Source organism: Eretmochelys imbricata, chromosome 9 (genome assembly GCF_965152235.1).
Source record: "Eretmochelys imbricata isolate rEreImb1 chromosome 9, rEreImb1.hap1, whole genome shotgun sequence".
Lineage (NCBI taxonomy): Eukaryota > Metazoa > Chordata > Testudines > Cheloniidae > Eretmochelys > Eretmochelys imbricata.
This window is the reverse complement of record NC_135580.1, coordinates 28,323,417-28,349,374: the sequence shown is the minus strand read 5'-3', so window position 1 is coordinate 28,349,374 and position 25,958 is coordinate 28,323,417. Positions and strand designations below refer to the sequence as shown.

Sequence of the window (25,958 nt, the reverse complement as noted above, 5' to 3'; positions counted from 1 at the left end):
GTCATCATTTTATAACTGCTTGTGCAATGCATTATTAAGGCCCCTCTTTTTTTATTAATGCAAGTCACAGTAAATGGATTCTATCCTATTTGACATCTCTGTGAACAGCTTACCAGGCTACCGTGCTTTTAAGTCCTTGAAGAACTTTACATTCCTCTGGTGTAGAGTTAGAGTACATAAGTAGTTTTTGCTGTAGACAAAGGGCACAGAATCAGGGTTCCAGGAAGACAGCCTTATGAAAAAAGATGTAGTTGAGATTCAGAAAGGGACTTGAGAAAGCCCGTCCAACAAGCCAATTGTTTGGGAGATCCTCCAATCCTTCGGTCTTCCTTCACCCCGTAGTCAGCATGTCTATGTTAAGTTCTAACTACTTTTTTAAAATTATCACCTTCAAAGCACCTTTCCAAAATAGTTACTTAAGCCTCACAACACCCCTGTGAGATGGAGAGGAAGAGAAATTGTTTACTCAGCTGTTAATGAGGGAAAACATTTTGTGATTTTCCAGTGAGAGAATCTGGGTTAAGTCTCAGGAGCTCCTGGCTCACAGGGCTGTGTTCAGATCACTAGTCCAAATCACCAACTGCACTTCTGTTATAGTTGGTGACACAATGTGTTAATGCATTAGCCAATCACTCTGGGATCAAATCCTGATTTCATTCACAAATGGGGTAAACGCGTAGTTCCTATTGTGAATGTTTACCCACATCATAAAGTAACCCCCAAGTTTTCTAAAACTGGTAGTCTTTGACCAAGAGTCTCAGGATTAGAATGCAGGAGTGTTGCAGATCATGGATTAGCACAGGAGTAATTTAAGGAAATTTGTATACTGCTTATTCATAATAGGATTAAAGCCAAGCAGGCTATAAGGGCTTCGTTTTCATGAGCACTGAATTCAGACAGCATTACAGATCTTCAAGTTCATTAGGTTGGCTGAGCTATCGTCATTGGAAGGTACGGCTTCATTTTATCTTTAAATATTGGATCTAACTAATGGGTAGTGAAGGCAGAGCTTTAAGGATGGTCCTTTGCCGCGGCAGCACTTTAATGTTGCTGCTCCGTCTCCCCCCTCCCCCCCTGCCGGTACGGACCCTACTGTATGAGAGCAACTTATGCCACAGCACAGTTGTATGAGTGCAGTAACTGATTTTACAAGATACAGGATGATATCCACTTCACCCACATATCAGAGTGCAGGATATATGGCCTGGAAGCACAGAGAAGTCTAAGTTCACAAGCATGCGTTTAGAACAATTTCAGTATTAGTCTTAACAACATGTGGTAGAAAAGGCCAGATTTTCAAATGTAGGCCTGGAGCTCATTGATTTGTTTTCAGCAAATGATGAAAAATATTCTGTTAATGTGAAATTCAGATCCTGGGCAAAGGGGCACTCCCAGGCCAATGCACGACTTACACTGTGTTGTGAGGGCTTAAGTGGTACATAGACCTTAGGGTGGTGGTCCTCTCTGGAAATGAAATTCATTGAGTGACATTGTAGTGAAGCACGAATAGTGGTGAGTTAGGAGGTGGTGTGGGGACAAATAAGTAGTGTGCCTCTGGGACGCATGTTGGATGTGGCATGGGTGGGTGCAACCAGGATATATATCGCCTAAACCTACTCATAGCTATTAATAACCTGGACCACAATTCCGTATATTAAGGTTTCTTTTGCTAAATGTTGGCCACTTAATCCAAAGGGAATCTCTTTCCACAGAACGCTTCTTTACTTTATTCCAACTGGAGTTAATGCTCAGCAAGTTCTAAAATCCTCCAGAGAACAAATAATAAAAAAAATCATACGGAACAAAAATGCAGCCAAAAGCTTTAAATTCATTTATTTATTTTCTCTTGTATAAGATCAAAGAAATAAAAACCAGAACCAAACTCTGGGTACAATAGTTTGATCTGATTGATTCTGATGCATACCCTCTGTATGTAAAATAACCTAAATTAAAAACAACTGCTCACACATCATAACATACAATTAAAAAGTAAATAAAAAAAAAAGTTAAAGTACTAGCACATACATGGATGCAGTGTATTAAGAAACAGTTTGTTTCATCACCCATTTTCAAAAGACATTTTAAACCCTCCCAGCCCCCGCAAAACACCCCAGCATTTGTTTTCATCATCAACCCACCCTCCCCAAAAAGTTACATTCTAATAGTGTTATTAGAATACAAGTTGTAATTAACATCCTATTCCTCCGTATCCGCAACGTTTATGTATGTCACACTCAGTGATGGTCAACAGTACAACTGTCCCACTAGCATATTTACTGTATTGAGACAAGTAGTGTGAATTTAGTAAAATAAATGTAATTTCACAAACTGAAATAATAGTGAAATATTGTAAAAAATTTAATTGTTTCAATAGAATTACAAATACATATGCTTTTTGAATACTTATACTTCTGTCACAGCCTGTGTTTAAAGTCAGAAAACTCCTTGAAAGGAGGACTTCACAACAAACTGGATAGTATGGGGGTTGGGGAGAGTGTCTGTGCATGTGATCCAGCACATACTCTCTGCGGAAACAAGAATATGTTATGGTGTAAAAAATTACTTTATCTTCACCATCATTTGGTTCAGAATGAAAAAAGGTTTGACCTAACCTACGGGCAGTTGCTTTACAGTAGCAATAATATTTTCCATAGCACCTTTCCATTCAACTCTGCTGCTGTTTTATTATCACAGGAATATGAAAACGATTACAAAATTTAATGTTTCTGGGCTTTATTCTCTTCCCGCGCCCCTCCCGACCTACACCAGTGTACGTGTGGAAAAGCAGGCACCAGCTTTAGAATTCTGATCTTTGTTTTTTATGAACAAAAAAAACCCAATTAAAAACATTGACTCACTAGTAAACGCTTACACTAATTTTGCTAAACTTTAACTATAATATTGACTAAATCATGGCAGGGTGCAGATCCCCTGGTGTAAATTGTACCAACAAGCCAGTAACTTCAATGGAGCTTGACTGATCATACAGCAGCTGAGGATTTGGCCTTAAAAAGTTTTACTATCAAAATCAGATACCATAAATCCCAAATTCTCTGACTACATAAACCATTTGTGTAACTAAAAGAACAAAACCATAGGACCATCTGATTTTCATTTAAGTTTATAACCTGATACACTTTAAAAAAAGATTCAAGATAATACAGTAATAACATTCAGCCCCATTCGGTCCTTTGTTTGTTCAGAAAGATAATTTCTAATATCTTAAGGCTTAGTTCTAGCATAAGTGGAAAGAAAAAAAAAAGTAAAACAATGCCCATTCAGCAATATTCTGTGCAGACGCAACTCTGCCTCCTCATCCCGTGTTATATTAAAATATATATAAAAAGAACTAGTCTTCTCTGTATAATAGAACTTCATTGGGTAGCTCTCTCCCCTCTCTTGCTTAAAAGACAAGACAGCTTCCATGCCACTGTGGTAACATGCAACCAAGCAGCTCTTCTCTCACAAGGAAGTTTCTTGTATTGGGTTCATGGTATGGTATTGTTTAAGTGAACACGGCTGGTTCTTCTTACATGTGTGTCCCTATCTGTAGCCATCCATCCCTCTCAGGTACTCTTATTGTTTTCTGTTACATAATCATTCACCTTTCCAATCTAGTCCATATTTCTGCCACTTCATCTCTAACCCTTTCACCTGCCTCTTTTCCAACAAGATAGAAAAAATCCTTTAGTGTCCAATACTCTGGTGCATAGATAGGATCTTATGGATTAGACCTGATAAACAGACATTTACACTGAGTGCTACATCTCTTGCTTTCCCCACATAAACTGGATCAAGCTCAGAGATTTGTATTAATGCCTTTCATAAACAGATACATTTTTTTTCAAAATAAAAAGCTTAAATTCATAGATTATAAATAATAATAGCTCAAAATACTTAAGAATTTCAGGACTTCATTTGCATTTCAGGGAAACTTTGCATACTTTCTGTCCTTGATGCTTTCTCAGCCCCAAACATTTGAAAAAGAAACCTTTATAGGATATACAGTAGATATGAATATACAGGATAGTATGCCATGTGTCTTGTATACCAACTCTAGCAAGCAACAAGTATTAGGATTTTAGCAACTTCACCAGACATACAGGCACCTGCCTGGTTATCACGGATCTGATAAAAGTGACCATCTGATTACAAGCATTCAGTTACCTGTACGGTTTCATTGATACTGTCAGTTAAAAACCATTACTACTGAAAACAGGAAGAACAAGGCTTTTTTTTTTTAAACTGCATATGGTATTGTCAAGTTGTGCTAGTCTTTTCTGTCCTGATTTTTAAGTGTATTTTTGCTGTTGTCAAAAATAGTTGCCACAGATTTATTTTAAAAAATGCGTTCATGTATTTAGTTAAAAAATTGTAGTGCTTAATAAAATAAACATCAAAATCTAAGATGTATTTTTAAAAAATTACACGTTTATGACTTTTTTAAAGGTGGCAGTACCAGTCTGGTTATTTTACAATATTATCGTAGTGTAAAACCGTCACTGAACCACTCTGCTACTTTCAAATTGGAAGTATTTATCTGGAAGCTATACAGTAATATACTGAAAAATAAACTGCAATAGTACGGTTTGTGCCTTGGCAAATGTATAATAAGGATTAGTATGGTGGCTATGGAATCAGAATTATTCTGTATTCCATACTGCACAATCTTACTAATAATACAATGATTTTAAAGCTCAAAGCTCAAGTTAAATAGATAAAAAAGCATTTGGTACTATTGTCATAAATATAATTATAAAACTGCACTTGTGGTCTGATTCTTTGCAGGTATTTTTTTTAACCAAGCTGCCTATGTGTGGTCAGCATTTTTGGTTCATTAAGAGTCGTAATTTTAACTGAGAGCCCATGAGTTTAGTCATGGACACAGATCTCTATCCCATATTCTGCCCATCTGTGATTCCCATCCCCCCCAAAAGAAACACTTCTATATGATCTGTAAAGGAAACACAGGTTACAGATGTGTAGAAGCAGTTCTTGAAAAACAGAAAGAAATATATATTTTATATTTAAATTACTGTCAATCAAATTCAGGCACAGGTTAAATTGACCATAAAGGTGATACAGCAAGTCATTAAGTCAGCAAGTACATATCTGAAGATTTTCAGATGCTCTACCTCTATTCCAAGAGGGAAAGGAAATGTTGGCTTGTATTAAGGGCTGAATCAGCATTGAGTGATTATTGATTACAGCCAGGTGAGGAACGGCTCACTCTTGTTGAGTACGGATTCCACGTCATTGAGGATAGGGATCAGGTCTTCAGACTCTAAAGTCCCAAGATCTACATTTGTTCCTGGAAGACAGTCGAGGAAATCAGGGAAACGTGTCTGTTGTGAACTTACGTTCATGGGAGTCTGTGCCACAGTTTCGCCTGTAAAAGAAAGAAGAATCATAGAGGCGCTGGCTCCCTTCTAAAAATGATTCTAAAAAAAAGCACACGCTGAAAATTGTAGGCACACTTCCTCCCCACTTCTTGCAATCACCACATTACAGGTATCTTCTATAAACACTGCTGTCAAGCCTCCTTTGCTTACAGAAAAGCATATCCAGAGAAGGATTTCTCTTTTGTTGTGCTGTCAAAAGCACAAAAAAGTTCTTTTCAACAGTATTTGAATAATCAGCCTCTGTTCCCTCACTTAAGCAGTCAGTGAAATTCCTCCCTGTGCAGAGGGCTAATGGAGTCAAATCCCACTTAAGGACTGTGCTCTGGCTCTCTGCATAAGAGTGAATTTCATCCATAGCCCGCAGTTCAAACTAAGGCTAATGACGGTTTAACAGGGACTTTTCTTTGCAATGTTATTACTCTATTTTTTGGCTCAATTAACAATAATGAACAGTAAAATCATTAAGGGCATGACTGTGTACTCACTGCACACCCAGAACTCCCACTGATTCCAAAGGTAGTCTTGAGTCCCATTGACTTCACTGACTTATTTCAGTAGCTGGAGAGAACTGGTGTGTTTCCTAATAATTTACTTTCATCTTTTAAACAATGTGAAGATAGTAACAAAAAAAAAATTTCAATATCTAAATGAACTATGCACATGTTTGGAAAGGAAATCCCAATGCAATGGCTCTTAGGAGACTGTTCTCATGACACAACGAATTCCCACAGAACTAGACAACGCAGAAATTTGGAAGAGCTAAAACGAATTCACCTAGGATTAGATTCTGCCATGCTTACTCATGTGGGGTAGTACTTTATTCCCTGAAGAATTCCACTGACCTAGTGCAGTCAAGTATTAGGCCAAATGAGTAAAGGAAGAATCTGGTCCTGAAACACTGCAAATCAAATCTGGGCCAGATACATAGGAAATCCTTCCAAAACTCACAAGCTCACTTTTGGGCTATATCTTCAATTTTCTGTCAGGGGGATTCACACACAACTCTCCACACTGACAGATGAAAAACAGGGCCCCTTATTGTGCTCCCTTTTTCAAGTTGCCACTGAAGAACTTGACCCTACACATTCCTTGCATGCCCCAAATTCCCACTGAAATCAGTGATTGATGTAGATCAAGATGCAGAACTGTGAGCTTGAATTGGCTGCTGTTTGTATTGGAGTCAGAATATTATGGCCCACATTGTGAATCACACCCATATATGAATAACAGCCCTGCAGCTAACCATACCAGTAATAAAGTGGAATCCTGAAATCACTAATACTGTTAACAGAAAAACTATAAGCAGAGTTCACTCTAACAACAACTACAATTTTTCATTTGCATGACCATGATCACAACCAAATACTGGGGGGAGGGAGAGCTCAGTGGTTTGAGCATTGGCCTGCTAAACCCAGGGTTGTGAGTTCAATCCTTGAGGGGGCCATTTAGGGATCTGGGGCAAAAATTGGGGATTGGTCCTGCTTTGAGCAGGGAATTGGACTAGATGACCTCCTGAGGTCCCTTCCAACCCTGAGATTCTATGACCAGGGAAACAATAAGCAGGTGTTATTCTTCAATATAAATAGAGTTTTACTATATCAGATTCCACTGTAAGCAGTTGAGTGGTATATGCTTGCTGGAAATTATTTATATTGTGATAGCTCTCAGAGGCCTCAATCATGGATTAGGGCCCATTGTGCTAAGTACTGTAGAAGTGCAGCACTGTACTATGTTATATTAACTTTTCAACAGTCCTACATACATTGAGGTCTTTCAAAGCCACCGAGAAGATCTGGTTGACAATTTTAAACTCTCACCCTTAGCATCCAATTCATCATTCCTTGCATACCTCTGCCTTGGTCTACACTAGAAGTTGAGGTCAAATTTAGCAGCGTTAAATCGATTTAACCCTGCACCCGTCCACACGACGAAGCCCTTTTTTTTGACTTAAAGGGCTCTTAAAATCGATTTCCTTACTCCACCCCTGACAAGGGGATTAGCGCTGAAATTGGCCTTGCCGGGTCGAATTTGGGTACTGTGGACACAATTAGACGGTATTGGCCTCCAGGAGCTATCCCAGAGTGCTCCATTGTGACCGCTCTGGACAGCACTCTCAACTCAGATGCACTGGCCAGGAAGACAGGAAAAGGCCCATGAAATTTTGAATTTCATTTTCCTGTTTGGCCAGCGTGGCAAGCTGCAGGTGAGGCCAGAGCTCATCAGCAGAGATGACCATGATGGAGTCCCAGAATCGTAAAAGAGCTCCAGCATGGACCGAATGGGAGGTACGGGATCTGATCGCTGTTTGGGGAGAGGAATCCGTGCTATCAGAACTCCGTTCCAGTTTTCGAAATGCCAAAACATTTGTAAAATCTCCCAGGGCATGAAGGACAGAGGCCATAACAGGGACCCGAAGCAGTGCTGCGTGAAACTTAAGGAGCTGAGGCAAGCCTACCAGAAAACCAGAGAGGCAAATGGCCACTCCGGCTCAGAGCCCAAAACATGCCGCTTCTATGACGAGCTGCATGCCATTTTAGGGGGTTCAGCCACCACTACCCCAGCTGTGTTGTTTGACTCCTTCAATGGAGATGGAGGCAACACAGAAGCAGGTTTTGGGGACGAGGAAGATGATGATGATGAGGTTGTAGATAGCTCACAGCAAGCAAGCAGAGAAACCGGTTTTCCCGACAGCCAAGAACTGTTTCTCACCCTGCACCTGAAGCCAGTACCTCCCGAACCCACCCAAGGCTGCCTCCTGGACCCGCCAGGCAGAGAAGGGACCTCTGGTGAGCGTACCTTTTATAATAGTATACATGGTTTAAAAGCAAACATGTTTAATGATTAATTTGCCCTGGCATTCGCGGCTCTCCTGGATGTAATCCCAAAGCCTTTGCAAAAGGTTTCTGGGGAGAGCAGCCTTATTCTGTCCACCATGGTAGGACACTTTACCACTCCAGGCCAGTAGCACGTACTCAGGAATCACTGTAGAACAAAGCATTGCAGTGTATGTTTGCTGACGTTCAAACAACATCGTTCTTTATCTCTCTGTGTTATCCTCAGGAGAGTGATAGAATTCATGGTCACCTGGTTGAAATAGGGTGCTTTTCTTAAGGGGACATTCAGAGGTGCCCCTTCCTGCTGGGCTGTTTGCCTGTAGCTGAACAGATATGTTCCCCACTGTTAGCCACAGGGAGGGGGGAGGGATGAGGGGCTAGCCACGCGGTGAGGGAGGCAAAATGCGACCTTGGAACAAAAGCACATGTGCTATGTAGGTAATGTTAATAGCAAGGTTTACCGTGAAAGAGTGTACTCATTGTTCTATAAAAAGTCTCTTTTTAAATACCACTGTCCTTTTTTTTTTTCTCCACCAGCTGTTTCAAGGATCACAGGATCTTCTCCTTCCCAGAGGCTAGCGAGGATTAGAAGGCAAAAAAACCGCACTCGCGATGAAATGTTCTCTGAGCTCATGCTGTCCTCCCACACTTACAGAGCACAGACGAATGCGTGGAGGCAGACAATGACAGAGTGCAGGAAAGCACAAAATGACCAGGAGGAGAGGTGGTGGGCTGAGGAGAGTAAGTGGCGGGCTGAAGAGAGGGCTGAAGCTGAAAGGTGGCGGCAGTGTGATGAGAGGAGGCAGGATTCAATGCTGAGGCTGCTGGAGGATCAAACTAATACGCTCCAGCATATGGCTGAGCTGCAGGAAAGGCAGCTGGAGCACAGACCGCCACTAAAGCCCCTGTGTAACCAACGGCCCCCCTCCCCAAGTTCCATAGCCTTCTCACCTAGACACCCAAGAACGCGATGGGGGGACCTCTGGCCACCCAGCCACTCCACCTCAGAGGATTGCCCAAGCAACAGAAGGCTGGCATTCAATAAGTTTTAAAGTTTTAAACTTTTCAAGTGCTGTGTGGCCTTGTCCTTCCGTCCTCCACCACCCCTTCTGGTGCTTCTCTCCTCCACCACCCCTCCTGGGCTACCTTGGTAGTTATCCCCCTGTTTGTGTGATGAATTCATAGATTCATAGATATTTAGGTCAGAAGGGACCATTATGATCATCTAGTCTGACCTCCTGCACAACACAGGCCACAGAATTTCACCCACCACTCCTGCGAAAAACCTCTCACCTATGTCTGAGCTATTGAAGTCCTCAAATCGTGGTTTAAAGACTTCAAGGAGCAGAGAATCCTGCAGCAAGTGACCCGTGCCCCATGCTACAGAGGAAGGCGAAAAACCTCCAGGGCCTCTTCCAATCTGCCCTGGAGAAAAATTCCTTCCCCAACCCAAATATGGCAATCAGCTAAACCCTGAGCATATGGGCAAGATTCACCAGCCAGATACTACAGAAAATTCTTTCCTGGGTAACTCAGATCCCACCCCATCTAATATCCCATCACAGGCCATTGGGCCTATTTACCATGAATATTTAATTACCAAAACCATGTTATCCCATCATACCATCTCCTCCATAAACTTATCGAGTTTAATCTTAAAGCCAGATAGATCTTTTGCCCCCACTGTTTCCTTTGGAAGGCTATTCCAAAACTTCACTCCTCTGATGGTTAGAAACCTTCATCTAATTTCAAGTCTAAACTTCCTGGAGGCCAGTTTATATCCATTTGTTCTTGTGTCACCATTGGTACTAAACTTAAATAATTAATAAAGAATGCATGAATGTGAAGCAACAATGACTTTATTGCCTCTGCAAGCGGTGATCGAAGGGAGGAGGGGAGGGTGGTTAGCTTACAGGGAAGTAGAGTGAACCAAGGGGCGGGGGGTTTCATCAAGGAGAAACAAACAGAACTTTCACACCGTAGCCTGGCCAGTCATGAAACTGGTTTTCAAAGATTATCTGATGCGCACCACACCCTCCTGTGCTCTTCTAACTGCCCTGGTGTCTGGCTGTGCGTAATCAGCGGCCAGGCGATTTGCCTCAACCTCCTACCCCGCCATAAACGTCTCCCCCTTACTCTCACAGATATTGTACTGCGCACAGAAAGCAGTAATAAGAATGGGAATATTGGTTTTGCTGAGGTCTAACCGAGTCAGTAAACTGAGCCAGCGCGCTTTTAAACATCCAAATGCACATTCTACCACCATTCTGCACTTGCTCAGCCTGTAGTTGAACAGCTCCTGACTACTGTCCAGGCTGCCTGTGTATGGCTTCATGAGCCATGGCATTAAGGGGTAGGCTGGGTCCCCAAGGATAACTATAGGTATTTCAACATCCCCAACAGTTATTTTCTGGTCTGGGAAGAAAGTCCCTTCCTGCAACTTTTGAAACAGACCAGAGTTCCTGAAGATGCGAGCGTCATGTACCTTTCCCGGCCAACCCATGTTGATGTTGGTGAAACCTCCCTTGTGACCCACCAGTGCTTGCAGCACTATTAAAAGTACCCCTTGCGGTTTATGTACTTGCCGGCTTGGTGCTCCGGTGCCAAGATAGGGATACGGGTTCCGTCTATGGCCCCACCACAGTTAGGGAATCCCATTGCAGCAAAGCCATCCACTATGACCTGCACATTTCCCAGGGTCACTACGCTTGATATCAGCATATTAAAAGACAGTGCACTGCTGGTAGGACTGAATCGCCATGAAACAAAACTTAAAAGGGAAATGACTTGGCTGAATCACTCCCATGTTTGCCCAGGTGCCCCGACCTCATCGAGGTCGGTTAAAAGAGCACCCTGGACTACGTTGACGATGGCTACCAGCCATACTGGACTGTCTGCTGCCAAAAGGCAATTAACTGCTGCTGTGGAGCAATGCAGTACCGCGTCTGCCAGCACCCAGGAGACATACGGTGATGGTTAGCTGAGCGGGCTCCATGCTTGCTGTGGTATGGCGTCTGCACAGGTAACTCAAGAAAAAAGGTGCAAAACAACTGTCTGCCCTTGCTTTCACGGAGGGAGGGAGGGAGAGAAGGAGGGCCTGACGATATGTACCCAGAACCACCCGTGACAATGTTTTAGCCCCATCCGGCACTGGGATTTCTACCCAGAATTCAAATGTGCGGCGGAGACTGCGGGAACTGTGGGATAGCTACCCACAGTGCAACACTCTGGAAGTCGATGGTCGCCTTGGTACTGTGGACACACTCCGCCAACTACCTGCACTTAGAGCATTTGTGTGGGGACACACACAATCAACTGTATAAAAACACTTTCTACAAAACTGACTTCTATAAATTCGACCTAATTTTGTAGTGTAGACATACCCTCTGAGTGTATTGGGAAGGCAAGGAATGCAGGACTGGGCTCTAAATTGGTAGTTCATGCTCCAACTATATCTTAAAGCATCTTTTTATTAGTTAGGCTACGATTTTATCACGGAGGTTGTGGAAGCCAGCGAAGGCACTGAGCACCCTGCAGGCGGCTGGGAGCTGCAGGCTACCACTGCCACCCGGGGAGACCAGGAGCCACAGGGTACCACTGCTACCCAAGGCAGTGGGCCCCCCCGAGCTCCAAGGTGGCGGGAGTACCCCGGAGCTACCGGCTATCACAGGTGGTGGGGGACCCTGCAGCTCCCAGCCACCACTGGCGACTGTGGAACCCCGCAGCTTCTCAGCCTAGGGGCGCTGGATGGCTCCCAGAGGCTGTGGTCAAGGGGAGACTCCACAGCTCCTGGCTGCCCCCCGCAGCTGAGGGGGGGTACCCTGGAGCTCTGAGCCCCCATGGATGGTGGGGGCCCCTGGAGCTCTCAGCCAGGCCCCTGGAGCTGCCCAGCAGCTCCTCATTTTCTGATGGATATTTTTAGTAAACATCAGGGACAGGTCACGGGCTTCTGTGAATTTTTCTTTATTGCCCATGACGTTTACTAAAAATATCCGTGAAAAAATCTTAGCCTTATTTATTAGTACTGGGGGAAATCAAGGCCCCAGTGAAGTGAGCTGCAAAAGGTCTATTTATTTCAATTATGGATGTAAATAGCGGTTAAAAAAAGTAACCGTGTAACCGATAAACATTTTATTGGTTACACAGTTAAACATTTAACTGGGTAACTAGTGGTGCAGGGGGTGCTGCAGCACGCCCATGTTTTACATGGGACCCCACTGCTGACCCCCATGCCCTGGGTCCTGGAGGCCAGCCCCATGCCTGGGACTCCGCTGCTGGCTGTGCGCCAGGGATCTCTCCTGGCTGCCACCCCCAGGGCAGCAGCGGAGTCCTGGGCTCCGGCCGGCAGCGGAGTTTAATCATTAACCATTAACCGAAACCGATAAGCCTGATGCTTATTGGTTAACCAGTTAACCGGTTAATCTTTTACATCCCTAATTTCAATAGGAGGAGGCTTTCATGCATTATAATTTAAGGGTTCCAGTACAGACAATACTCTTCATAGGCCCCCTCCTGTGAAGTGCTGAGCACCTTTAACAAATGCTGGCATAAATGTGAGCAAAGGGACTGAGCACCTTGAAGGAGGGGGCCCCATAGCCTGTCTATTCCTATATGTGGAAGGATGAGAGATTATTACTCATTTCACACAATTAGAAATTTGGTTATAAAACACAATTTATGAAATTTTAAGCAAAATAAGCACATTCCTTGTTCCTACCTGTGTCCATCTCATCTACATTGCTGAGGAAATCTTCAGGTGTTGTTGGTATACTGTAGCATCCTAAGCCTAGGCCACTGTCTGTGCTCTGTTCCCTGGAATGGTATGGCCCACTATGAATTGAAACATGAAGAAGCCTCAGTAAAGATATTCTTGTCAGAAATAATCCCTGAGGGTGGTGGTTGAGAAAAGGAGAACAATAGTCCAAACACTAGACTTAAATACTTTGTTAGATGGGCACCATGTGTGGTCATTTGCACTAGTCCACAATAACAGAGAACCAGGCCCAACCTAGCTATCTCAGAAACTGCCAGGTAGGCATTTTCAGAGCAGTGCATAGGATTTGTGCACTGTCTTCCCCATACCATTTTGTATATATTTAGTCAGGCCTCAATCTGGCCTCCAGCACTGCAGAGACAATTTTGTTTCTGCAACTGCATCCATTTGGAGATTTAAACACATGACTTGTGAATGTAGTTAGGCTTTTACATGGGTGTAACCCTAAACATGAAACTCAGCCTACAATTGGAGGCCATTTTTATAAAGTTTAGAGCCAAATATCTAGTAGTTGCTGTAGAACCAATTTTTATTTTGGAGGGAAAAAACCCAAAAACTTTCTCTAGATATAAAAATTGCATTCCAATAGTTCTGCAGTCTAAAAGAATAAAATCTACCTGTAATACTGTCTCTAACATACACTTACAGTACTACCCACCCAGCTATAACCCCCTCTACCTTATGCTTGGCTTTTTTCTTTTTTTTAAGGTCCTCTTCTGTCATCTGAAGCATAAACAAAGTTTTCATCTCATCTGGTCTCTCTCACTGGACAGTACTACTGTCCACATAATTTTCATCAAATAAATGTCTGAATGGTTAAGATGTGGCCAGTTCCTTCTTGAGACAACGCCTCTAGGTTTTCAGAGTTGCACTAGAATTTTGCCAATCCTTATAAAACTTTGGGAATTTAGGAGTTTGCTTGGGAAATGCATCTGCAAAACAATCTGTGCCACAGATAAAACAACAGAACCAAACAGCTGATGAAGAGGACATTAACTTGCCTGTTCAGGAAAGGATCCGATCCATTATTTGTAATAGTCCTGATGTCTTGTGTCATGGCAGGTGTGTTCACAGCAGTCTGAACTGGGGCCATAGTCTCTGATTCCATGGGAAGTTGTCTGCATAGTGCAGCTTCCTGAATAAAAATTAATAAATAAGAGAGTAAGAAAAAAGGGAAAGTTACTCAAACATCTCAGAGACATGGCAGCAAAGACATGGCCCTTACATCTGAAATACCCATTCTAATAAGAAGTGAGTCTACAATTCAATTGTTTTTACTTGGGAACTTGATTCCAAACACTATAATTCTGATTGCTGGTTTAAGAAGTCACCTACTGGCTACAGGGGCAGATATTCTCCAAAGCTACAGCCCATGACTAGGTCTTCACTGCAGAGTTAACCACACTGGAGTTGGCCTATATCAAGCGAACACTCATGCTGCGAAATAACACAGAGCTGCCCACAGCAACTGAATTAGTGCACAGCAATTGCATTAGCACCACAGAGTGACTATGCCTGCAGCTGACAAAGCTGTACAGTCTTGAACTGTAGCCTACGTACTCCCCAATGAGCCAATCAACTCGAGCTAAAAGCATCACCACATTCGAGTGAAGGGGTTTTGTGTGTCAACAGGACATGAGTTAGGAGCCATGCCCAACTTATAACTTGAGTTAACTCTGTATTGAAGCCAAGCCCTTTGAAAGAATTAAGGCATGACTCAAAGTGGCAATTATAACACTTTTTAAGAACCTGATTCTGATCTCACATTTGTTTTATAGCAGTGGAATTCCATTGATTTAATGGAATTATTCCTGATTTATTCTGGTACAAAAGAGATCAGAGTCAGGGGCTAAAAATAGACTGTCAACTACTAGACAGACTAATTTATTAGATCTTATAACAGAGCCATCTGGATGAGTAACAGAGTAGCTAAAACATTATCCAGGAATCAGGAATTTGACCCAACAATCTTTAGGGTGAACTGCCTATGTTGTTAATGATCTGTTTCATGTACATTGTACAGAAGGTGATAAATCAGTAATTAGAGCTGAAGCGAACATTTGAAACTTGTTTCTAAACTCTCTTTTTAAAAGACCAATCCAGAGAAACACCCTTGTAACTGGTTTCAGAGTAGCAGCCGTGTTAGTCTGTATTCGCAAAAAGAAAAGGAGTACTGACCTGTAGCTCACGAAAGCTTATGCTCAAATAAATTTGTTAGTCTCTAAGGTGCCACAAGTACTCCTACACTTGTAACTGTAACTGTATTTCTGTGGAACAACAGTGACATCTAATGGCAAAATGGACTATTACATAGGGTGTATTATTCGCTAGGGATGGCCCAAAGGAATACGTCTTCTATTCAGAGGTGTAAGAATCAATAAAGCCATATCGGTTATTCACCTCAATTACTAATTTAAAAAAAAATGAATTAAAGGAGCAGTTTCTATACACCCTGGTAGAAAATCTTTCTCCACTCAACCACTTTCAGCCACTTTAATAGGAAAATATTTAACTCCTTCAATATGACTGTAACTGTTCCTACTACTACTGTTTTGAAATTAGATTAGTAAGGAAGACTTTATGAAAAGCTAAAATTAAGATTGTCTCAACTAATACCATAAGCATGATGTAACAGAATATTCAGAGCTTCTTTGCTCTAGGACCGGGGTAGGCAAACTTTTTGGCCTGGGGCCACATCTGGGTATGGAAATAGTATGGCAGGCCATGAATGCTCATGAAATTGTCGGTTGGGGTGAGGGCTCTGGCTGGGGGTGCAGGCTCTGGCTGAGGGTGCAGGCTCTCGGGTGGGGCCAGAAATGAGGAGTTCAGGGTGCAGGAGGGGGCTCCGAGCTGGGGCAGGGAGTTGGGGTGTAGGGGGGCAGGTGAGGCCTCTGGCTAGTGGTACGGGCTCTGGGGTGGGGCTGAGGATGAGGGGTTGGGGGTGCAGGAGGGTCCTCTGGGCTGGGACCAAGGGGTTCAGAGGGTGGGAGGGGGATCAGGGCTGGGGCAGGGGGTTGGGGTGCGGGAGCGGGGCAGGAGGGCAGGCTTCAGGCAGCACTTACCTCAAGCTGCTCCTGGAAGCAGCGGCATGTCCCCCCTCCAGCTCTACGCAGAGCCGCAGCCAGGTGGCTCAGCGTGCCGCCCCTGCAGCTCCCATTGGCCATGGTTCCCTGCCAATGGGAGCTGCGGGGGAGATGCTTGGGGCGGGGGCAGCATGTGGAGCCCCATGGCTGACCCTACGAATAGGAGCCAGAGGGGGGAAATGCCGCTGCTTCCAGAAGCCATGCAAAGCATGTGCAACGCAGGGCAAGCCCTGGACCCAGCTCCCTGGCCAACAGGAGCTCAAGGGGCAGATTAAAATGTCTGAAGGGCCAAATGTGGCCCCTGGGCCATAGTGTGCCCACCCCTGCCCTAAGGACAACTAACAACCCTTCCTTACTAGTGTTTGAGGAAAGCAGTCAGTCATGATCGCAATGAGGACCTTTTAATGTTTTAAAGGGTTGTTAATGACGTTTATTGCTGTTTGCTCAGACCTCTAATCTCACATGATTATACTGTAAATTTCTCTTTACTTGAAGCCACATTTTCTCTTTACTTAGGGCCAAATTCTTTCCTCGCACATACACTTGCAATTTCCTTTAAAATCCAGGTCAGCTGAACATGTGTACCTGAGGGCAGAATTTATACCATGTGTTTTATTGTACCTGTAGCTTACTCTTCCAGTAATACTAGCCAATCTGGACTCTTCACTCGTAAGTGAGTAACTGTTACCTTAACACCATATTTTAAGACAGGCACTTAGTATTATGTTTCATTTCATTGTTAAGATATGAGTTGAGTATGCGAAGAGTAAACAGACTCAGAGCCTTTTTGTAATACCATGTCATCTTGTCTGCCATGCTAAAATTATTATAAAGCCTGCTGGGCAGTCTTCCGACTTACAATTCAAATCAGGTGGATGACAGCAGCAGATACACCTAAGTTCACTCTCATGTGAGTGACATACGTGACACTATTAAATCTGAATCCTAGAGCACTGTCAAATTTCTACTACTGCACCAAAGCTTATTCAAAAGGATTTTTTTAAAGCATAAAATATAAAGATCAACAAAAATAATCAAGCTGGGAGAATAATGGGGCAGAGGGAGGAAAGAAGAAGAAGAAGAACAAAAAAAGATGCAGATGGTTTGCTAGGATCTATTTTGCTACAATGCAGTCTTTAAGCCATTCAAGGCCATATTTTAGCAATTTGGGCAATATGTTTTCCAGTCATAACTGGGGCCTTCATACATTATTAATGATAAGATTTTGGCATGGGGCAGAAAATACTGACTCAATATGGGAACTATTTATTCTGTTTGCAAGGATGTAAAATAATTTTCAAGTAAGTTTAGCCAATACTCTAGAGTAGAACTGTGTCTGAGGCCAAACAACTAACTATTATGGCCAGGATGGTAGTATACTTCTCTCCCAGGCATTTGGGACCAAGTCCTATTCAGAATGGATGGCATCTTTTTACTGGCTCAGGCTTGTGTCATTGCTCTTGAGGTGTTCCCCCCAATCAACGGAAGGGCAGAAGGCAATGGATGAAAAGCATAGGACATGACTTGCATGTAACTTATTTGGTCACTGCCAAGCAGAACGAAAACCAAATCACTTTTGATATCTATTTCTCAGGTAAAACACACAGGACAAAAAAGCAAACTTTGGGCCTGCTCCTGCTGTCACTGGGAATTTTCTCACTGGCTGCAATGAGATCAAGATTGGGACCTCATTGTGTACATCACCAAAAATAGTGAAGGTTTAAAAAGTGACATTTTTTAATTTGGTCACATTCATTACCTAAATTTTGTTCCTGCTGGATGTCATGCCAGCTTTTCAATTTCCAGAATGCAAAATAAGTTCATTGGAACTGTAAGGAATATCAGACTGAATAATCCTGTCTGTGCACAGGTGACTGGGAAACCTTCCTGTATGCAGCAGCCTGTACTCTCAAGGGACCACACTACATAAACCCAACATTTTAACAAGTTCTGGTACCACTTGTAATAGCAGAAGTCCTTGAATATGACTAGAAATAGAGAAAAATGAATGTAGAAATAGACTGGTCTATAAAATATACTTTGCTGGAAAAGGTGATATTAGTGATGAACCAGCAATGACTGTGAGAATCTACCAATTATCTATCACAGGGAATCTGCATCACAGCCCAGCCAAAGAAAATCTACTCAGGTAAGAGTTATCCAGGTCACACGCTGGTTGAGGAGAAAGGCCATTAATGAAGTGAATGTTTGTGGACAATCAGTAGGTTGATGCACAGCAAGGGAGTTTTGAAACTCTTTTGATTAAACCTGTCAAATGCCTAGCAGGTATGCTATTCCGGTTTCCTGTGTTTCTACAACAGGTAGTGACATACTGGCTGCTGAAAGCTCTCTCTAAGTAATTTTCCATAATTGTTCTCAAACACTGTCAAAGACATAGTTAATTCATAGTAGCTAGTAAATTCCATTACTCAGGAAGATGTCTTCACTCCACTAGTCTACCAAGTCATTGGGAAAGTGTTATGTTAAATCAAAACGATGGGCAGGAGGGAAGTGGGGGGAAGAAGACAAATAAGATTTTGAACAATCTGTACATACACTTACATAGACTCTGTTTTAAGTTAAATGGAGGATGGAGATAAATACCTTCTCTCTCTATGGAAGACTTTCTAATTAACCTATCCCAGGAATACTGAGGTACCTTCTTTTCCCATTTTCTGCCTTCTTCCATGAAGCCCCATATGATTGGAACTGCCTCCCTCCTCTCAAACACACCAAACAACCTGCACCTCATCCTTCAAGACCCTGATTCCCTTGGTACCTTTCCAGTGTTGCAGTCTCCAAGGTTATGCAACGTGGCCACACATGAGATCAGCTGCTTGTTAAGGAAACGCAAAAGGGTCAAAAGAAAAGAAAAGCAACAGTCTAATTTGAGCTTGAGGCACCTATATAAATGGCTGTTGCTCCAAAGGCTGAGGAGAGAGGGGTTGCAGATGTAATCCAAGTCAATTCATCATGAACCAGATGAAGTGTCAGGTTATTAATCTACAGTCAGTAATGACAGTTGTGCTACTAATGCAGTTCTCTCAAGAAGATAAGACAACTCCCAACACCATTGTAGTCTGTTCCAGGGGCTGCAGAGTGCCATTAAAGTGTTTGCGGGGGAAGGGGGCACAGATTCCCTGCCAACCTGACCCTCCTCTTCCACCTTTCAGGTGCCCAGCCCTGCAGCAGCTTAACCCATCTTTATTAGTCCCTGTACCTACCTACTACAAATCTGAGCAAGTGGTGTGGTGACTTGATGCATGGGGTCACAGAGCCACTCAGGTTTGGCTTGACTGCCCCTCCATCAGAGACAATGCGTAACTGTTGATAGTGGTGGGGGGACCACACAAATTAAAGGTTCTGGTGGTATGCAACGGCCAGAGAAGGGCATATAAACCCTGGCCTAAGGGGCGGACAAGCCAAATTTGAGTGAGTAGCATTGTGACCTGGTGCCTGGGGTTGCCACGCCACTCAGGTTTGGCTTGGCCAAAAAGTGGTTGGCTCATGGCCTGGGTACCCCCCACTGGCTCCACAGCCTGTGGTCTGTTCAACACTGGTTTGCTATACCATACTATTACAACCTAGCCCGGTTCTCCTCTCTGGATAGACCAGTCTGTTCGTGAACCCAACTGATGAATCCCCCATAGTTATAATAACCCTGCTGGTTCTGGGCAGAGACTGGCCACTGTTCGTAGCTCTGGGTCTCACAGGCATGATCTTAGGTGTAGACCATGTGTATGATATCCTTCTTGGGCAATGGGTGTCTTGCAGTTGGGCCTTCTTAAACCTCAGAACCAGGGCCTCAGCCCACCCATCCCAAGACCTCAGTTGCTTAGACAAGATTCCCCAGAGTCCACCTGGCTGTGTGAACTCCAGTTTCTAGTTAAATCCATCAAGACCAAGGTGGCTGGAAAGCAAGGAACACAGACTTAACAAAGGAATTTGTTTAACTATACACTTTACTCTTAACAGAGCACACGACAGAGTTACAGATCTTTGGAAAATAACTAAATCCTGAACATAGCCTGTTCCGCCCTATCCCCCTGGTCTGATCTCATGCCTCCTGTTTGTCCTGGGTTTGAGCAACATCCTTAGGATAAGCAGCTCTGCCTGCCTTCATTATCCTGGTCTTCTTTCCTGTGCTTGTGGTCTGGCCCTTTGCTTAGTGAAGCATCCCTCTTTTAAAACAGTCTCTGTCCCCTTTTTGCTCATGTGCTTCAGATGGGAGATTTTTGGGGTCCACCTCCCCACGCGCGGTTGGCTTCTGTGTAGAGATTAATTAAAGGTCAATGGCCCTACCACTAGAAAAGAGTTATTCAGCTTTGATGGCCCTTTATTGCTTTGTCATAATTTCTCAGACATAACTGTCAAGCCCCTGCTATAAAATGGATATTCTAATCCACAAAGGAAGTTGCAATACAAAATATGAGTCCCTGAAACAAATTGGGATTCATAAAACAAAATGGAATTCACAATCAGACACAGACATATCCCCAACCGGTCACAAATACCATACAGTGACAGGACAAAATTCTGCCCTTGGAACTCTCAGGTACAGAGAGGTTGCACTGCAAATTTGACTCCCAGGGAGAAATTCTATCTGGCTCAGGCCCTTGTTCCTGCCTGGGCTCCCAAAATGCACATGCCAGAGCAGTAGCAGCACCACCCCATGAGAGGGCTTAATGTGCTCCTTGCTCTTTGCTCAGCCAGCTCTGTGAATTGGTACAGAAAGGGTGGTGGGTGATGTTCCCAGCCTAACACTGCCCCCTTTGGGACAGCAGCTAGATGGAAGCAGGGGCTGCACTCCCCAATGGAATGCTGGCCAACTTGTGCAGAGAAGGGAGAGTGAGGAAGAGCAAGGCTCCCTCCCTTATGCTCAAATAAATTTGTTAGTCTCTAAGGTGCCACAAGTCCTCCTTTTCTTTTTGAGAAACAGGCAAGAATCCAGCCTTTGCTCTTTCCTGAGAACTGTGATGCAAAATACTTTACAGAACTCAAATGTATTGAAGAGACCAGACAGCATATGGTATATATTGCTGTCTGCCTCTCTCCCTGATCCATCTCCTTAATGAATAAATAAATAAATAAATAAGTTAAAATAATAAAAGGGGTTCACCAGTATAACCTATGGTGTAGCTGTAAAGGAGAAAATTCACACACCAGCATGGCATATGGAAGGAAAGCTCTTGTGGCTGGTAGAAAGAGAAGGAATTTTTGAGAAGTCACACTTTCTTGCACTGTATTTGTAATTTTTTGGTACACTGAAAACATACCCACAAACCTTCTAATATAAATTTCAGTTAATGTGGAGTTACTTTGGGTTAACTTCTGTAACTCTCTCCCGGTACTATGATTATGGTAATTTCATTTTTGGGAGAAGATAAGAGTACACTTAACAAAATAACATCAGGCGTTTAACAGCTATGGTACCTCATGTTCATCAGGCTGTTCAGTTTGTGGGCAATATGATAAATGGTCAGCTCTTTCAGAAGATTTTTCTCAAAACATTCCTTCCACAACTAAGAAATTTTTGACAAAATGGCCATTCTTTCCAGAGCACTGGACTCACTGCTCCTGCACAAACTACTGAGAGTCTTGTAACGTGTATTTGGAATTTAATACTGTCTGGGTGTTTTCTGTGCTGCAGCTGAACTGGTATAATCACTTAGCCAGGGAATTCAGATACTGAGCTCTCTGGAAAATGTGGTGCCAACTACTGATTGGTCCAACTAGGAGAGATTCATGCCCAAATTAATTGACTGCATAGCCAGATACAGTATCTGGATTCAGACTGTTCTACTTCAGAGCGATAGCATAGTCAGCAATCTATTTGAGGATTGCTTACTCCACTCCAGGATTTAGACAGGCCCTGAGTATCAAGGCAGTCTTTGAGCTACAAAGCAAGGGAGCTACAGCAGTGGTTTTCTAACTTTTTTTCTAGCGACCCAGTTGAAGAAAATTGTTGATGCCCGCGACCCAACAGAGCTGGGGACGAGGGGTTTGGGGGGTGGGAGGGGCTCAGCGCTGGTGCAGAGGGTTGGGGTGCGGGGGTGAGGGCTGTGGGGTGGGGCCGGGAATGAGGGGTTATGGGTGTGGAAGGGGTCTCTGGGGCAGGGTTGCAGGAGGGTGTCAGAGCTCTGGGCTGGGGGTGCAGGCTCTGGGGTGGGGATGGGGATGAGGCGTTTGGAGATGCAGTAAGGGGCTCTGAGTTTGGGGGGGGGGGATCAGAGCTGGGACAGGGGGTTGGGTCGCAGGATCACCTCGGATAGCTCCCGGACAGCGGCGCAGCAGGGGTGCTAAGGCAGGCTTCCTGCCTGTCCTGGCACCGCGGAACATGCTGCGCCCCGGCAGCAGCCAGCATCAGGTCCGGATCCTAGACAGAGGCGCACAAGCAGCTCCGCGCAGCTCTTGCCCACAGGCACTGACCCTCAGATCCCATTCGCAGGGTATCGGCCAATGGGAGTGCGAAGCCGGTGCTCGGGGTGGGGGTAGCGCACAGAGCCCTGCGGGGCCCCCCACCTCAGCCTAGGAGCTGGACCTGCTGCTGGCCGCTTCTGGGGCACCGCATGCTGTCAGAACATGTAGGGACTAGCCTGCCTTAGCCGGGCAGCACCGCCGACGGGACTTTTAATGGCCGGTCGGTGGTGCTAACCAGAGCTGCCGCGATCCAGTGCCTTACATTCCAAGACCCAGTACTGGGTCGCGACACGCAGTTTTCAAACCACTGACCTAACAGACCCATTTCCAATCACAAATGGGGTGAAGCAACAATGTGTCCTTGCTCCTAGCCCTTTTGGTGTATTCTTAGCTGTGATGTTAGAAGAAGTCATTCATAGCTCTTCAAATGGCATCACATCTATCAAAACAAGTCTTGTATTCCAAATTAAACTCCGCCATTATAACCACTGAGGGTATATTAAACATTTCAAAGGCACCCTGACACAAAATCTGTGCAAAACCAACATTTCTGACTCGACCATTGAGCAACTGGTGATGGATCTTATTCCATGACACCATGTCTTAAGGGTGGATGTCCACACTTTTGAGAAGAATCGCATTGAGCTGCTGGAAACACTGCGTCAGGCATGGAAACAACATGCAGCTCAATCAACACAACTAGGCAAATGGCTCTTTGGCCAGTGCTATCAACATTGTTCTTCCTGAATTGTTCTATGGAGTCATGCAAAGTCCCATTAGTACAAACTCTGATTGTCCATGTTGTCCTTGAAATCAAGGTGACTAGCTTCATTATCATCATTACTCCTTCCCTGCTCTGGTCCAACTCTGCTTTCTGGTGCAGGGGATGCAGTGTGGAGCCCCCTTATAAGCACGGCTGTCAATGATATATTCTCTTGTTCCTTGGGTGATAATGCAACAAAGACCATGACTTCCTGAACAATGCACAGGGGCACAAGGGAAAAGGCTCCTGATGCTCCTTCCTTCCTTCGTCGGACATGCATCCGATGAAGTGGGTATTCACTCACAAAAGCTTATGCTCCAACACGTCTGTTAGTCTATAAGGTGCCACAGGACTATTTGCCACTTCCTTCCTTTTGTACAGCACTGCAGGACTAGTTACTATCTAGCCCTGCAACACAGTATTAGGCATCCTTATAACTGAAGTGCCTGGCAGTGTGCTGTTCCAGTGCCTTGTGGATGACAGGTTTGGAGACACATGCTGTCGGTCTCTAGCTTTCTAGACAGTAAAAAGCCGAAGGAGGAGTTCCTCCTGCTGACCAATTCAGGCAGCCTTTGGCATTCACTTCAAAGAGAAGTGAATACCCATAATAATCTGCCTGGCATTGCAGTGGATGTTGTCAAAAAGGGAAGAGGATGGGGAATCAGTGGAAACAAAAAGAAAAATAAATGCAGTATCCTGAGATTACAACATTGTCAAAATGCCTGCTTCTTTGGTGGGTATTTGCTAAAGCTGCCAAAATCTTTATAGGCTTCAAAGGGGTGCAGCATATTGAATTATTCATTGTATTTGTACATACTTCTGATGTAAACCTCCTTTTAACTGTATCCCAAAGGATTCTAGAGATCCACTGTCACATTTCCTGCAACCCTTCCTGAGAAATATCTTACTGCACATGCTCAGCTTCCAAACCGCCCTTTCAGAATGGGAAGAGAGACTGGTTTTATATTGCTAGTCATTATAATACCTCTCCTGCTGGTCCTCTCACTTATGATAGAAAATTGAGCATTTAGACATTGTGTGTGATTTCAATACATAGGGCTAATGACCAGGCTGTGCACTGGGTATACTCACAGGGAATGGAGAAAAGGAATCCTTCCCTTTGGACTGTTGCTGCAGCGCCAGGACTTTAGGAGCCCAGCAGCCAGTGAGCTCCCCCCACAAGGACAAAATACTGGTGGATCTGCATCTGGATCCTCCCCCATGCTGCTTCTCCCTTGTTCAGGCTCCCCATACCTTCCCTTTTCTGAATTAGAACTGCAGAATTCTGCTGGTCCCTCTGCACCCATGAAGGTGACATCTGGGATGAACCCCATGGGAAACATGACCTTGGCTTGGTTTCCCCTGCACTTCATGACAAGGTGAAAAGTTTCTGAAGTTCAACACTCTTACACAACCATTCAGCTCATAAAGAGAGAATGGAAACAGGACACTTTCTTTGTGTGACCCTTTCAGACCTTTCCCACTGACAGCTCCTCTAATAACTTCCATCTCCAAGGGATTTTAGAAAGGCTGGCTTGCCATTTTTTCTCTGCAAGACTGACAAAAATAATCAGAGGGAAAGAAATTGGAAAAATGAAATGCTTCTGAAATGACAAGGCAAGGGAAGATTCAAATGAAAACTGAGTCACATTGTGCTTTATGAAACAAAGAACCCTTCTTAAACATCAACTGCTCAGCTCCCCATTCAACTGCTGAAGGAAAGAGAATTGTTACTTTTTCAAATGCTAGCCTTCACCTCCTAAAACGAAGGGGAGGGGAAAAACAAACACTCTTAACTAGAAACCTCCTAGAACTCTGTATTTCTTCACTGCTGGGTGTGTCTCTCCAGCAGGGCAGCTGCAGAGACAGGAATGACTGGAAAGAGCCAGCCAGCCAGCAGCTGCTGTCAAGCTGAAAGGAGATTTGAGGGACCTGCCAAAAGAATTCCACTCCCTTTCACCCAAACCCTTTTCACCTCATTTCGGTCGCCTAGCAGCAAGCGCATACACTTACTCAGCATTTTTTTCCTTAGACAGGTTGCATTAAAAAAAGCAAAAGCAGCAGTGAAGGATTAGGATAGGAATAACAATGTGTCAACAATGAAGCCCCTCAGGGGTTTGCTACACTTCATCATCCTGCTAGGCCTCAGTACTGCTATGACTGCTGACAGGAAGTTCATAAAGTTCCTGTCTATTAAGACTACAAGCTATAGATTGCAAAGATACATTTTTTTTTCTTTACACTTTATCTTCTAGGGCAGTGGTGCCCAAACTTTTCCTGTCATGCCTCCCCTTACCAGTAATGGGATCTGTCTGCGCCCTCCCTCCATTACTGCACAGTTGGCTCAGAAGAGGCGCACAAGCTGGGGGCAGAACTGCGGACGGGGGACGAGCTGGGGGTGGAGAGGGAATGAGGGCAGAGCTGGGCTGCAGGTGGACCAGTGGGTGGAATGGAGCTCTGACTGGGGCCAGCTGGGCTGGGGTCAGAACGGAGCTGCAGCTGGGGGCAGGGTACAGCTCTGTCTGGGGCTGGGGTTGGGTTGGGAGTGGAGTGGAATTGCGGATGGGGGTGGAGCAGACTGCTCAGTGTGGAGGATACACCTAGTGCTTCATCATACTTGTATTCACATGTGAAGAAGCATATGACGGCTCCCTGCTGCTTGCCACACATGCACTTGCAGCA

At 44.2% G+C, this 25,958-nt stretch overlaps 1 protein-coding gene across 1 annotated transcript in view; it reads right to left on the bottom strand.

Moving 5' to 3' along the window:
• Positions 1–5,204: 5,204 nt before the first annotated feature.
• The window catches only part of WWTR1 (WW domain containing transcription regulator 1), a 116,399-nt gene continuing 95,645 nt past the window's right edge, over positions 5,205–25,958 (bottom strand). The window contains exons 4-6 of the mRNA XM_077826437.1: positions 14,012–14,145; positions 12,954–13,066; positions 5,205–5,389 (exon numbers count right to left, since the gene is read on the bottom strand). Of these exons, the coding sequence (XP_077682563.1) occupies positions 5,205–5,389; positions 12,954–13,066; positions 14,012–14,145 (432 nt within the window). The remainder of the gene's footprint in view (positions 5,390–12,953; positions 13,067–14,011; positions 14,146–25,958) is intronic.